This window comes from Centroberyx affinis, unplaced genomic scaffold, assembly GCF_046629955.1.
Source record: "Centroberyx affinis isolate AG114_WGS23_722 - 3 ecotype Tasmania unplaced genomic scaffold, CSIRO-AGI_Caff_v1 ptg000503l_1, whole genome shotgun sequence".
Classification (NCBI taxonomy): Eukaryota; Metazoa; Chordata; class Actinopteri; order Beryciformes; family Berycidae; genus Centroberyx; species Centroberyx affinis.
Window position 1 is genome coordinate 925,674 of NW_027279155.1, and position 13,686 is coordinate 939,359.

The following is a 13,686-nucleotide window of genomic DNA, read 5'->3' on the forward strand; positions in this document are numbered from 1 at the left end:
AAAGCTGGCAAACAAGCCTATTTCCAGTTGAACACATATAGCTAATTAACGTTCTAAAACTATAATTGAGCAGTATAAGAAAAAGAACACCAAGAAATTAAATGTTTCGGGACATGATGTCCAGCTGTGCTTATGAAGCAGAGGTGATGAAAACAAATCATATTTTGGTTATTGTATTAACACAGTCCTGTATCAATATACCAGTGGATATGCATGTGGGTTAAACTAAGTGTGATGTACTGGCAGTGCAAGAAATGTAATATCACATAAAAAAATAAAACTGCTGGTCCCATTCATGTCTTTTGGTGAAACTACAAAATTCAAGACATTTGCCTTTCCAACTCAACTACATATCACCGAATGGGAAGAACCTGCCAATACCAATGTCTAGATTTATAGTTGCATCAAAATTAAGTTTACTGTTGAAAATAAAACTGCATATCATGGTGAAATAAGACCTTGGATTACTGTAATTAAGACACTTAAGGTTGTTCAAGGCCTTGAAATTTTCAAATTACATTTAAGACTTTCCAAAGACCCTGATGTGAGTCTCCTGAGAGGCTCAGTTGAACTGTTATGTAGCTGTCCTCAGCTTTTCAATAACAACCCAAAATCAAGATAACTGTACAGAATGTCGTATTTACTGTACATGAACTTGACTTTTGCTGAACATACTTAATTACTTTCCCAATTTGCATTCAACGTATTCACCTGAACACAGTGAAATGTAGGCTTAAACCATAGAAGTGTAATATGTATGGCCAGTCAGGAGTCAGTGGTCAATAATTAACATTTGAATGTGTGCTAAATGACGCTCATGCTGCTTACATTTTAAAATGTGAAAGGTATCAGACTACATTGCGCATTACGCATAGAAAACCATGACAGTGTTGACAGAGGGAGGAGGAGGGGGAAAAGCAATGTTGTGACAAGACGCAGAGATACAAAGTCATGACATGAGGAGCTCACTGGTCAGACAGAGGGGTGTGCTCAACTGAACCGTGCAGCTGCCTACTTTACCTGGTTCCAAAACTTTTTGCGTTTTTACTTTATCTATCGTCCTGCAGTAAGTATGTCGTCCGCCTCTGTGCCGCCACCGAAATGCCTGCAGAAACCATTCGTGGTGCCTCATCGCCACATGTTTGGACCAGGACCTTCCAATGTACCTCCTCGCATCTTGGAGGCCGGAGCAAATCCCGTCATTGGACATATGCATCCAGAAATATTTCAGGTAAATTGGTGGGGTTTGCTCAATTACTAATCATGGAGCGATTGCCACAACACATCGCAATAAAACGGCAAATGAAAGTTGACTTTTACGCACAGACTTTGACCCATAATTCTTTACCAATTAAAGAAGAGACCCTCTTTATATTCCGCATTGAAATACTTGTTGAACGAATGCAGTAGGGTACTGCAGTGCCTGACACCTTACTGGAAAGCAAATTCTGAGTGATTTTATCTGCATATCTGGTGAAGATGATGGTGATAAATACACGTATATCTTAATTGTCTTCATACCCCAACATTTGCTCACTTAACAGATCATGAGTGACATCAAGAGTGGAATCCAGTACATTTTCCAGACTCACAACAACATGACCTTAGCTGTGAGCGGCACTGGCCACACTGCCATGGAGTGTGCCATCTTCAACGCAGTGGAGCCAGGAGAGTGTGTCCTGACTGCGGTCAACGGCATATGGGGGGAGCGAGCAGCGGAGATGGCCGAGAGGATAGGTGCTTTTGACACAGCATTTGCTATGCTTGCATAAGTGATGGAATACAAATCCCTTTGAGCTGATTCAGAAACAGAATATCATTGGTAACACTGGTAGACGAATAAGCATATACTAGCCTAATATTAGTAATATACTAATAGTAGTTTAACATACCTGTAAATCCAACAGGTGCTAGAGTAAATACCATTGTTGCACCTCCTGGTGGCTGCTTCTCTAATGAAGAAATTGAGCAGGTAATATTTCATAACACTCCATCCTTCAGTCTTGTGTTATTTGGATGTAACTCAGAGTCTGAGTGATCATGTTATTTCACCGTAGGCCTTGTCAAAACACAGGCCAGTCCTGTTCTTCCTTACACATGGAGAATCTTCTACGGGGGTCCTGCATCCTTTAGATGGCATCGGAGACCTGTGCCATAAGTAAGATGCTGTGCTCCTGCCTCCATCATCATCATCATCATCACAACTGTAACAAATAACAAAGAGATAATAGCTGTGTTATGATTTGTGCCATGGTTTTTCTTGTTAGGTATAATTGCTTGTTCCTCGTTGACTCTGTGGCTTCAATGGGAGGGGCGCCTCTGTACATGGACAAGCAAGGTTTAGTATTCCATCAGGCCAATATGTCTGTTTTGTGGTATATTATTAGTTTTGATTATGTAAATGAGGATTTTGGATCTTTGGGTTTTCAGGGATAGACATCCTATACACCGGCTCCCAAAAGGTTCTGAACGCACCTCCTGGTACAGCACCCATCTCCTTCAGTGAGAGAGCTTGGTGAGAAATGTATTTACTCTGCACGCCTATAAGTAACAATTTAAAATATATGCTAGCATGTGTATTAAAACCTGACTTTGTATCTATAGCCATAAAGTATTCAACCGGAAGACGAAACCTGTGTCATTCTTCTTGGATCTGAGTTGGCTGGCAAACTACTGGGGATGTGATGGCAAGCCATCAAGACTGTAAGACATCTTTCTGTAATGCTGCAGACAGTATGAACCGATCACATTTCAAACATTGGTCTCATCTTTACCCATACTTGCAAAATTGTGTTGCTTTACCTGACAATACTGTATTTGAGCTGTTATTCCTCTTTGTAGATATCATCACACAGGACCAGTTTCTGCTTTTTACTCTCTGAGGGAGAGTCTGTGTATCCTTGCTGAAGAGGTGGGAAATGTGTTAGACCTGAACATTTTGATAATGCATCTGTACTGTTAGCCACTGAGCAGGTATTTCATTGACAATGGGAGGAGAGAACAAAACTTCCCTCTTCACCTCCGTCACTCTGAGTTTTCCTGCTCGTCCAGTTTGAACCGGCAATTTTCCAGACACAAGCTCGCTTCTCTAACCTTCAGGCTGTTTTGTCCTACAAAGGCAAACAGCAATAGCTACTTTTGTGTGTGTTTTAAAGGTAAAAGGTTTTAGAATTCATATAATCAAAAAATACACCGTTAAATGCAATCACATGATATACATTCCACCTCTGTACCTGCAATATTTTTTCAGGATAGGAGATGCCTTGCTCTTTTGCGTTGTATGGCAGTAATTGCTCCCACAGAAGAAGTGTAGCCAATTTATGTATATTATGAATAATGTGGTAACTGTGTAGACTAGTTACTAGTTTCTCCTTTGGCAGCTTGCTTAACAGCTGTGTAATATATAACTGCTCTGGGACTTAAGCGATTAAGTATCATGGGTAAATCATTTCTGGAATTACAATTTTTAACTGTGCTGTTTCTTAGATATCTGTGAGAAAGCATTTGCGCATTTCAAAATGTTGAAAATGCTGTCTATTTACATATTTAAATAGAAATTTATTATGTAGAGATTTAAATATTTTTGTATAATATCTCAGATGCAAAGCACAAGATACACAAATGGATTATGAATGAACATGCAACTCGTGTAGGCTTTGACCGTGTCTCTGTGTTTACATTATTTTGTCCTTCCTGTAAGGGTCTGGAAAATTCATGGGAAAGGCATGGAAAAGTGGCACAGTACTTCCACAGTGGCCTAGAGAGCATGGGGCTGAAACTTTTTGTCAAAGAAAAAGTGAGTTTCAAGTATTCACTGCACAGCACATGTCTAACCATGTTGAACCTGTGTATCTGTCTATCCACATGTACCTGCAAATACTTTTTATAACAATAATCATAATATAAAACTATAATAAAGGGAAAAACGATAATAATGTTAGTATTACCTAAGTTTTAGTTTATGTTATGTCTCACTTTGATGATTGTTACAGAATGCAAGGTTGCCCACAGTTACGACTATTGTTGCTCCTCCTGGATATGACTGGAAAGAAATCACAACCTACATCATGAAAACACACAATTTAGAGATCTCTGGAGGGCTTGGGCCATCAGTTGGCTTGGTAAGAGAAAGATATGGCTATTATGCTTATGTAGGTTATAAATTATTTTGTAGCCTACCTGTGTAGACTATGCTGATCTACCAAGAAGTCTCCAAAATCCTGTCTAAGCCCCAGATGTTTTTGTTCTTCTCAGGTGCTGCGTGTGGGACTTATGGGATGTAACAGCAGCAAGGCCAATGTTGACATGGTGCTGGGAGCATTAAAAGATGCTCTTAAACACTGCCACAAGAGCAGAGTGTAACATACTGCTGTTGCATGCTGGGTAGAAGATCCTGAATCAATGCAACTGTTGCTAAGGAAGATGTCTAATAAAGAAACCATATTCTCACTAGTTGTCTTTTGCTGTTTTTTTTTTTCAAACCTATTTAAAACAACAGAGAATAATTTAGCTGCTTGTCTCAGTATTTGAATAGACAGAGTGGATCTGTCCCATCTGTCCTCAAAAACATTGAAGTAACCGTTTGTCAACGGCAGGTGGCGGTCTGTAGTTGAAGCGCTGACGTCAGACTTTTTCCATCTCTGCCTACGTATGCTTCATTGTGAACACTATTATTTCAATATTATTTTATATTTACATTTTTAGTATAACACAATGAACATATAGAGCGACGGATAATTGGACATTTTCTGTACAATAATACATGACAAAAAAAAAAAAAAAAAAAAGGAGAAACCGGAAAGAAGAAACTGGAAGTGTCAATTCGTACTTCCTTATTGACAGTTTGCCTCAGTAAAAGGCGCGCAAATGGTCACAGTGACGGCCTAGGCTGCGATTTACAGAGGCTTATTCGTTAGTCTCTATCTGTAAAACAGACGACAACAACACTAACACACTCTTTGGAGCCATGGCATGTAAAAGAGGAGCACTCATTGTGCTGGAGGGAGTGGACAAGGCCGGGAAAACGACCCAGTGCAACAAGCTAGTGCAGGTGTTGCAACAAAGTGGTCGACCAGCTGAGATGATGCGATTCCCCGGTGAGATTTGTTTTCTTTGCATATAGTTAATGTCTAGAGATATTTTTGAAATAACGTTACTCCACCCAGACTTTGCATTGCACATTACTATCTGTTCAACTTGTCATCGTCTGGGTTTCTGTGACAGACAGAACTACAACGATCGGGCAGCTGATCAGCGCCTATCTTGAAAAGAAAAGCGACTTGGAGGACCACACCGTCCACTTACTGTTCTCTGCAAACCGCTGGGAACTTGTGTAAGGAGCAGTTAATAACATAAGTCTGTTCTTAGTGTTCTGCTACATAGGCACACGGCCACCTTGGTAGTAAAATAACAGGTGATTATAATCAAATGACTGCCACGGTAAAACACCATATTGGGAGGAAATGCATGTGACATCATGGGAATACTATGAATATTATGAAGGATACAGACTCTAAACTGCATAACGCATATTGTTTCAGTCATCAGCTTTGATAGGTTGCCTATGTTCAGCCTGTATTAGGTAAGAGCCTGTGTTCTTTGTGCAACATCATGATCAAAGTTACTCTGTGATCCGCAGGCCTTTAATGAAGAAGAAGCTGGATCAGGGTACCACTCTGGTTATAGATAGGTATGCCTTCTCTGGAGCTGCTTTCACCAGTGCCAAGCCAGTGAGTCTTTTTGCAACCTCTCAACCTGCATGCATCCAGCTTATCAGACTGTGTGTGTTTGTCAGGAGCCAAGCTTGACACTTCTGCTCTACATACAGGGCTTCTGTCTGGACTGGTGCATGAAGCCTGACGTGGGGCTGCCAAAGCCAGACCTGGTGATGTTCCTGCAGCTGAATCCCTCTGAGGCCGCTCTCAGAGGTCAGTTTGGAGAGGAGAGATATGAGACCAGTGTTTTCCAAAGAGCCGTCCAACAGAAATTTGAACAACTGATGAAGGATCCCTCAGTCAACTGGCAGGTATGAGGCAGGGTGCTGTGAAGATTTGACTTATGGATACTTAAATCTGCAAAAACTCGATCTTCCAATATAAATGTCTATGTTGTCTCTTCTAGGTAATTGATGCTTCTCAAAGTGTCGAGGATGTGCACACGGACATCAAGACCCGTACCTTAAATGCTATCAACACAGCTGAGAATCAGCCACTTGGACAGCTGTGGAAGTGAACCTGCAATCTGGGCTACACTGTTTTAAGCCAAGGAAGTCCATATCGGCACTAAAAAAAACAGGGGGAAGAAACAGACTGATTCTGACTCGGACGTGCTTTCATATTTTCTTGGGATAGAGCAGAAATATGCCATTGCCAAATGTCAAAGAGCTGTATTTTATTTGAACTTTTTAATCCTCTTTTCCATTACATGTCTAATGTTCTTTCACCTGTCTACATATTGTGTTGAGTAAATAAATAATCTTCAAATCAACTAGTGTACAGATTTTAGACTTGACAAGGATACTTTGCATGAACAATTAATACAACTTGGTCTGCAAATCTGATCTAAATTTGGTTTCATTACAGGCTGTTACAGACTTCAGATATTAGTGACAAACTGCGTAAGCCATGGGTGTCATGAACCATTGTGTGTCTAAACAACATAAACTGTTATGGCAATTCTGCTTATGGAGTCAGGGAAAGGCACCATATCACTTCAAAATAAACATTTAAAGTGTTAAGACTCAAATGGAAACACATTTATGTGAAGATGTGCATACAGAATTTATCCTGAGCTCCTGCTACTGCCTCCCACCAGGCAGTCTCCATGTTGGATACAGAGAGCATTCAGAGGCTGTTAAGAAGAACGCTGTGTGACACACATGACTACACCATTGGTGCTGGACTGGCTCGAGAGGTCACCAGTAATCTTCATCCCCTTTGGCTTCCCTTCTGATGCAGAGAAGAGACAGAGAATCTTTTGCCTACTGTCGAGAACAGTAACTCATTGTTCATATGTTCCTCACAGGGACAGGATCTCAAACTCTTCATCCTCCGAATCAAAGAACCGCTCCAACCTGTCGGAGTCTGAGAAATCTGCATAGAAGAGGGGGTCAGGAGGTTGAAAAAAAAAAAGTGCCATTAAAATACATTTCTCAAGAATGTATAGATATTTCCCCCAAAAGAAGGTTTGTAAAAATGCAGTGTATTTACCAGGAGTGAGGTTAAGGACGTCCACACTGACCATGTGAGAGGGCTGACTGTCTACTAGTTCAAACATGGGCAAGCCGCCTCTGTTGCAGGACAGCTACAAAACAGAACACATCATTTCATGACGTAAATGCTCCTCCAGTAGGCTACTGATCCTATATTTAACAACTATTATACAAGTCAGAAGAGCAACAAGTGCCCACAGAGACTTACCCTTCGAATGCGCATACACCAGTCATCAAACTCATCCTCCGTTTTGCAGAAGAAACCCTGGCAAACACCAGAAAACAATATCTGTTGAACAGCTGTGGAACATCTAGTTACTGTAAAGATATTTCAGCCTGCTCACATTCACATTTAACAATAGGCAGTTTCTTCAGATACAGCTGGGCATAACTCTTGCCATCACTGGGAAAAGTATGTTTGATGTCATTTGTGATGTGTTAGTTTGAGAAACCAAGCTCTGCCCTATATGACCCTCCCAGGGATTCCTACCGCTGCGATGGATGGGTCCAGTTCACAGATGTGCATGCGGCAGGGTGGGTGCTGACTATGGTACGTCTCATCGGGGACCTGGCCGTCTTCACATGGCTCCACTGCAGGCTGTGTGGTGTGTGGGTCTAAATAGATGAGTTCCTCTCCTGAATGTTGAAAGAGAGACGAGCGTGTTGAGAACCAGCTTGTTCTCCTGCTGACAGTAAAAAATCAAGTGGCGAGCATGAGTTGCTTGCAGTGCACAGTTGAGTGTTAATTTCACTAACACAGAGACTGAACATACCGACATAACCAATGAAGTAATGGGCACTGTTGGGCTTTCCCCCAATAACGCCCAGGGACTGAGGCAGCATGAAGCATTGCTGTGAACAGAGACAATAAGAGGGTTTATCTGACCCCAGCTATGACTGAATTTGCCTCAATTTAACTCAAGTAGTGGTTGTGTCTCAAGGGGGCTTCTTCAGCCTGTTCTGAGGCAGAGGGTTTTTTTGCCACCCATGCAGATTTGTTTTTCTCCTACCCAACTGTGGAGAGGAGGAGGTGTTTTACACAAGGGCTACAGGCAGGTGGATACCCCATACAGATGTCTAAACACATGTCACAAAGGAAACTAGAGAAATGCAATTTCTGATTTTGCAAATCAAGTTTCTGATGACATTGCCCATGTTTGAAAAAAAAAAAACACTCCAAAAAAAACATGCATTCCTGTGGCAATTTCCCCCCATAGAAAACCTATGAGATTAAAATATAAAATATTCTAGTTAATATAATAGCTCTACAGTGTAAATATATACCTTGAAGTACCTCACCTTCAGGGTTTCGATGTAGGCCTCATTTATATCACTCAGGCCCAGCCTGAGCGGGATGAGGAGGACCAGAGGTTTCCAGAGGGCCGTCTCTTCCTCAGCCAGAGCGCAGGCTCCCTCCAGGCAGCCGTTCAGCTCCCCCGCTCCCTCCGGCTCAGCACAGGCTCCTCCAAAGTCCAGCCAAGGCATACAAAGACGTTCTGCAGTGAAAAAATAACCACAAAGCATTAACCTTTGTAAAAAGAATAGTGTAGACACAGAGATGGGCTTGAAGACCTTGTAATGACATACCTATTCAAGTGAATAGCGGTTAATAACTGTTAATCAAGTACATTTCATCTAAAAACATAACTTTTAGTGTTCAATAATTTACCTAGACTGTCACTGCTGTCCCCTCTAACTATTAAAAAGTTCTAATGATAACCATTTCATTCAATTTTTGAGCTTGTGGTTACAATACTTTTATATATTTCCATATTTCTCTTTTTGTCTACAGAGAGGTGCATTTTGTCTGAGGTTGCTGACTCTGACTTCCTTTATAGTACTTTCAGTTTGAACAGGCCAAAAAAGATCCACTGTCTTATACAACCTTGCTCTGAGAAACAATCTTGTAGCTTATACCTGTAAGTGGTGTTCGCAATTGCAACTATATAAGGACATGGCAATAGATTTTGGAGAGTTACAACCCATTCCCAAACCCTCTGTAATAAAAGGAAAGGAAATTGAATTGGACAACTAAATCTTTGAGAGGCATGCGATAGCCAGTGCCATTCTCAACTGATCCCTCCCGAAGGAGTCACCTCCTTAAATGGCAGTTTGAGCTGATGTCCTCTGGGTGCCACAACACAAGTACCAGGACTCATTTATCCCTCCCTGCAATGTGATTGGTTAATTTGCACTAGCAATGATGTAGCATCTTATGCCTGTATAAAAAACTATTTATTGCACTCTATTGAGCTATTGACTCCTTGTCTGGTCTTATTAACTGATGTTGGCACATATGGTATATGTTGTAGTAACTTCTGTGATTTTCTTCTTTTTTGTTATGTATTTTTAGTGTGTTGTTTTCTTATTTTATTGTGTGTTTTAGCTGTAAACCCTGTCTGCAAAGCAAATTTCCCTCGTGGGTCAATAAAGTCTGAAGTTAATGTAATTGTATCATCAGCAACAAAGAATCTCTTCTCAAAACTATGTAGGCGCTCTGTGCTACAAAAACGAATCAAGCTTTTAAGTCTCTATTTATCTATTGGCAAAATACATTTTATGACCAAATTTGTAGCTTATGTTAACAAAACCCTCACTGCCGTAGCCAGTTTAGCATTAGGTGATGCAGTAGACCGATAGAGAGGTTGTCTATGCATAGTTCTGAGTAGGCCTATTCAGGTGTAAAATACTGATATTAGCCATACAGCTACTTTACACTGTAGTGAAATTATAAACATACTAATTTGCCAAAACAATCATCTGATGGAAGCTTTCCACCTAAATAGCATTCCATGTCTTCTTTAAACAATTGCACATGAAAAAGTCCCAAAATGCTATCTTTGGACTAATTTGGTCTTTTTTTTTGTACCCCAACTCAGATACATTTCTGGATGTTTTTTCCTGTAATTGTAACTTGGTCCTGTAAGATTTTGTTGAAATTATGCTACTTATAACTGTGTAAATATTATGTTGACACTACCAATCTCTACACAGACCACATTTTAACCTAGAGTACAAGTAGAGGAGTGACATTTAAACTGTTTATGCTAATGAATGATAACAGGAGGGAAAAAAAGTAACAACTCCACTCACTGATCTCCTCGATGACCACAGTGTTGTCCATTGCCACATGTACAACTAATCGGCTCCACGAGTCAAACATTGCCAGTTTCCTGAGAGAAAGACAGCACACTGAGCCACATTTTTTTCCCAAGTTTGAAGGATACGTCTTCAGATGCTTTTTAACTTCCTCTCACTATAGTTTCTAATCTCTTTTTTTAATTATCAGACAGTGGGGCATTGGTATATGGAAAGAGTAAAAAAAGAGACAAGACAGTAAAATATGATGCAACTGTCATGTGACTCACTGCATCTCAGTGTGTGTAGTGGTTATCTGTAGCATTCAGCTGCTTCAGAACAGCACTTACTTTAAAACCTGGGCCACTGTGTTTGGTCCATACCACTGGCCTATGGACTTTCCCTCTCCAACTCCCATCTGGGCTGCAGCATTTTGGAAAAAACAAAAAATTTTATGGAAATTATTTCGGGATTATCTAAGCAGGCTCTTTGTCATAAATGGATAGGTTTGACAGTCAGTGCTTACCGATCTGATGGATGGAATAGTAGCTGTCTTTCTTGTCAATGAAGGCATTGAGAATACTGATGTATTCTTCTCTTTGTTTCTGGCCTCTTACCCATCTCCAGTCTGCTGAACAATTAGCCAGTTATCAAGGCTGCTTAAAACAAGCTCTTCATGGTATAGTCTACTCACTCGAGAATAGCAGTCGGTGCCAGACAGTGCTGAAAATCACTTGATTAAAAGGTTATGCCTAAAGTAAGAGATGAGCTAGACTTGTTTCTGTCAAGATCTCAAATGATGGGGACTGACTGTGTCAAGGAAAGATTTTTTTGTATTTTCAAAGGAGTCATACCTCTGCCTAAATGTCTACAGACCAAAGCCTCGCCAAGGATCATCTGGCCACACCGTAACATACATCCCCAACCTGTATCCGATGTTGGTCCTGTCCCCCCTGTAACACAATCAACTGTCAAGCATGAGATACATTTTGAAAGTACATGAACAAACCCAGATTACTCAAAAAGTGCTGTTGAGGGGCGACATTGGCTGTCTTAACTTACCAATTGGCTGGAAGTTTTTTCTGTATGTGAACCACAGTCGTGAAGTGACATCTGATAAAATCTCATCTTTCTCTAAATGAAAAATCAGAAATCAGCATATGACAATACATCCACATCCACACAAGTGTTTGGCTGCTGTGCTTCTATGACTTCATCCACTAGCCCATAAATGACTGGTATCGCTCTCTCTTGCTCTGTCTTTCTCCATCACTTACTTAATCAGTGACACTCTCACTCTCTCTCACACTCACACACACCACTATGACAACTAGCCTACATCTTCTACAGTCCTACCTGTGAGTGCATTGAATTCTTTCCCTAAGATCCACACAGGGTCTGAGGTCTCAGGAAAATCTTCAAACTCTCCAAAACGAAGTGTGTCGTATGTCAATGTAGCTGAAAAACAAGAAGACATGAGTCAGCTGTGAATCTGTAGGAAGCACCTGACAAAGGAAGAGTGTCCTCATTATCATTTTGCTAAGCACTGGCCACTTTCTGCAGCTGATGACTGTGAGGATGAAGGATGAAGTGTCCACAAGCTGCCCTGACAGACTTGAGACCCGCATAGTACGGAGGCCTCTCTTCAATTGAAGTAGCCTGGATTAAAGTATTGGCGCCAGAGGGTATTCACCAAGCTTAAGTTTCATTCAGCAAGACACTAAAATCCCTATCAGCTCTGCTGATAGGGATTTTAGTGTCTTGCTGCTGTTCTGTAGCTGTAGTTGTCGTCAAGACCTTTGACTTCCTATGCAAGGGAGCAGAGAACTTCCTTATGGGGATCAATAAATCACCATTGACATCAACAATGACATCATTAAAAAGTCTCCCTTGTGCAATCTGTTATTATATTTAAAAATATATATACTTAATCATAAGTTTTTCCAATATTCATACTACCCACAAAAAGTTTACTTCCCTTGTCATTAGTTATGTGGCACTTAAGTACTAAAGCACTAAGGCAGCATTCAAAGGCAACCTCAAAAAAGTGTTTTTGTTTTTTTTGTAATGGAAAAACGCAATCACAATTATGGACTGTAAGTGTAGACTTTTTCATTGCAATTAGGATGATTACTGGGCTCATAGCCAGGTCTAAAATTTGGCACAGTGGTTTGTGGACACCAGTTAAGGGTAGAGAGCTCCCTGCTTTTGAAAAAATCCGTTAGGCCCACCGATGCCTGTTATGTTACGTTGCGAAATGTATCTATGATTTTAATATTGATTAAAGCTTTCTACAATGTAGTCTACGTTACATTCACAAAAAAGGAATAACAAGAGAAAGCAAGAGATGGTTGACTAGCTACCTGTTTGATTACCAATAGTTAGCTTGGACACTTCACTAGATATAAACAGCAGTTGTGTGCTTTACAGGCTCACGGATAAAGACATAGCTAAAAATTGTTTAATTGGATCTATCAGTTGTATAGTTACGAAAGAGAAAGGCTGCTCAGTTTCTATGAGTATTGTAACCTAAATCAGTCAAGTAGCAAAATTGTGTTGGTATAGCCGAAGTAGTCTCTCAAGTCGAGACCTTAGATAGCATTGGATAGCTAATAGTTGCCTAATGACTCTTATGGTGACAGTGCATCGATAGGGATGTCTCATCTTGGGCGTAACGTTAGCATAAACAGTCAAACCAAGGACAGGCGGCAAGTTACTGATAGCGAAATAGCATCCCGTGAAACAATCGTGGATGACGTCTGGATACCATACATTGGGTTATGAAGTTGTACAACCAGCTGTCAATACGAGGAATCCACAAGATATACCAATAACAGTTAGCTAACGTCAGCTAGCAGTTAGCTAGTCATCACGTTAGCAGGCTAACGTTAACGAGGCTAAAGAAAGCAATAGGGGGTCTGTGTCTTGGATTGACAATTGGAGTTGGCTATCTTTTCATGACAGAGTCGGAGATCTGTTGCCAAGTATAAAATACCGATACTGTGAATATTCCGTGGCCAGGTTAGCTAGCTAAAGGGGAGAAAACCCCAGTTATTTGCTCAAAAATCTTGCCTACCTGCATCCATCCCGACGGTCTTCACCCTATCTTGTTTGTTGTGTCCTGCACTGCAAACCACCTGACCAATGGGAAGGGAATCTCTGCTGCGGAATTCGAAAAGAGGCGGGTCTTTCTAACGGCATCCAATGGGATCTTCTGTTTTGGGCGGAGGGATCATTTTAGCTCCAAGAATGATACGTTTACAGATTTGTAATTACAGTGTGACAATCCTCGCATTGGGCCGTGCTGCGTACATACTATAGAGATCTGTGCGCTATGGCAGGATTCGACTATTACCGACTGCCTCCCAATCTGTAAACAAAGCCTTTAAACGTGTCAT

At 40.8% G+C, this 13,686-nt stretch overlaps 3 protein-coding genes across 8 annotated transcripts; 2 read left to right on the forward strand and 1 right to left on the reverse strand.

The window, feature by feature from the left end:
- The first annotated feature begins 1,072 nt into the window (after positions 1-1,072).
- On the forward strand, positions 1,073-4,393 carry agxta (alanine--glyoxylate and serine--pyruvate aminotransferase a). The gene is made up of 11 exons (XM_071517620.1): positions 1,073-1,231; positions 1,545-1,737; positions 1,908-1,972; positions 2,058-2,158; positions 2,268-2,338; positions 2,431-2,515; positions 2,605-2,703; positions 2,842-2,911; positions 3,701-3,796; positions 3,993-4,121; positions 4,255-4,393. The coding sequence occupies exons 1-11, from the start codon at positions 1,073-1,075 to the stop codon at positions 4,360-4,362; spliced, it is 1,176 nt and encodes a 391-aa protein (XP_071373721.1). The 3' UTR covers positions 4,363-4,393.
- Positions 4,394-4,843: 450 nt separating this feature from the next.
- On the forward strand, positions 4,844-6,258 carry dtymk (deoxythymidylate kinase (thymidylate kinase)). 4 transcript variants are annotated; one of them, XM_071517566.1, is made up of 5 exons: positions 4,844-5,096; positions 5,224-5,332; positions 5,639-5,729; positions 5,828-6,025; positions 6,121-6,258. In XM_071517566.1, the coding sequence occupies exons 1-5, from the start codon at positions 4,967-4,969 to the stop codon at positions 6,229-6,231; spliced, it is 639 nt and encodes a 212-aa protein (XP_071373667.1). In that variant the 5' UTR covers positions 4,844-4,966; the 3' UTR covers positions 6,232-6,258. The 4 variants fall into 4 exon arrangements, with proteins under 4 accessions (XP_071373667.1, XP_071373670.1, XP_071373669.1 ...); XM_071517569.1 differs by having other exon boundaries at positions 5,900-6,025; positions 6,121-6,231; XM_071517568.1 differs by lacking the exon at positions 5,639-5,729 and having other exon boundaries at positions 5,803-6,025.
- Positions 6,259-6,375: 117 nt separating this feature from the next.
- On the reverse strand, positions 6,376-13,403 carry atg4b (autophagy related 4B, cysteine peptidase). 3 transcript variants are annotated; one of them, XM_071517564.1, is made up of 13 exons: positions 13,365-13,403; positions 11,645-11,746; positions 11,351-11,422; positions 11,143-11,241; positions 10,815-10,916; positions 10,639-10,711; positions 10,304-10,383; positions 8,510-8,706; positions 7,984-8,062; positions 7,701-7,846; positions 7,419-7,475; positions 7,209-7,302; positions 6,376-7,091 (listed from the first exon to the last, which is right to left on the reverse strand). In XM_071517564.1, the coding sequence occupies exons 1-13, from the start codon at positions 13,372-13,374 to the stop codon at positions 7,018-7,020; spliced, it is 1,185 nt and encodes a 394-aa protein (XP_071373665.1). In that variant the 5' UTR covers positions 13,375-13,403; the 3' UTR covers positions 6,376-7,017. The 3 variants fall into 3 exon arrangements, with proteins under 3 accessions (XP_071373665.1, XP_071373666.1, XP_071373664.1); XM_071517565.1 differs by having other exon boundaries at positions 7,209-7,288; positions 7,405-7,475; XM_071517563.1 differs by having other exon boundaries at positions 11,143-11,256.
- Between the last annotated feature and the right edge of the window lie 283 nt (positions 13,404-13,686).

What these genes read in the sequence shown, in the direction of transcription:
- agxta (XM_071517620.1), top strand. Translation starts at nt 1,073, where the DNA reads ATGTCGTCCGCCTCTGTGCCGCCACCGAAATGCCTGCAGAAACCATTC. An exon ending in CTAATGAAGAAATTGAGCAG is followed by an intron (nt 1,973 to 2,057) that starts GTAATATTTCAT and finishes ATTTCACCGTAG; the next exon opens with GCCTTGTCAAAACACAGGCC. An exon ending in GATGGCAAGCCATCAAGACT is followed by an intron (nt 2,704 to 2,841) that starts GTAAGACATCTT and finishes TCCTCTTTGTAG; the next exon opens with ATATCATCACACAGGACCAG.
- dtymk (XM_071517566.1), top strand. Translation starts at nt 4,967, where the DNA reads ATGGCATGTAAAAGAGGAGCACTCATTGTGCTGGAGGGAGTGGACAAG. An exon ending in TGAGATGATGCGATTCCCCG is followed by an intron (nt 5,097 to 5,223) that starts GTGAGATTTGTT and finishes TTTCTGTGACAG; the next exon opens with ACAGAACTACAACGATCGGG. An exon ending in CTTTCACCAGTGCCAAGCCA is followed by an intron (nt 5,730 to 5,827) that starts GTGAGTCTTTTT and finishes CTCTACATACAG; the next exon opens with GGCTTCTGTCTGGACTGGTG.
- atg4b (XM_071517563.1), bottom strand. An exon ending in CTATTCCATCCATCAGATCG is followed by an intron (nt 10,712 to 10,814) that starts GTAAGCACTGAC and finishes AAAATGCTGCAG; the next exon opens with CCCAGATGGGAGTTGGAGAG. An exon ending in CCTACATCGAAACCCTGAAG is followed by an intron (nt 8,063 to 8,509) that starts GTGAGGTACTTC and finishes CTCTGTTCACAG; the next exon opens with CAATGCTTCATGCTGCCTCA.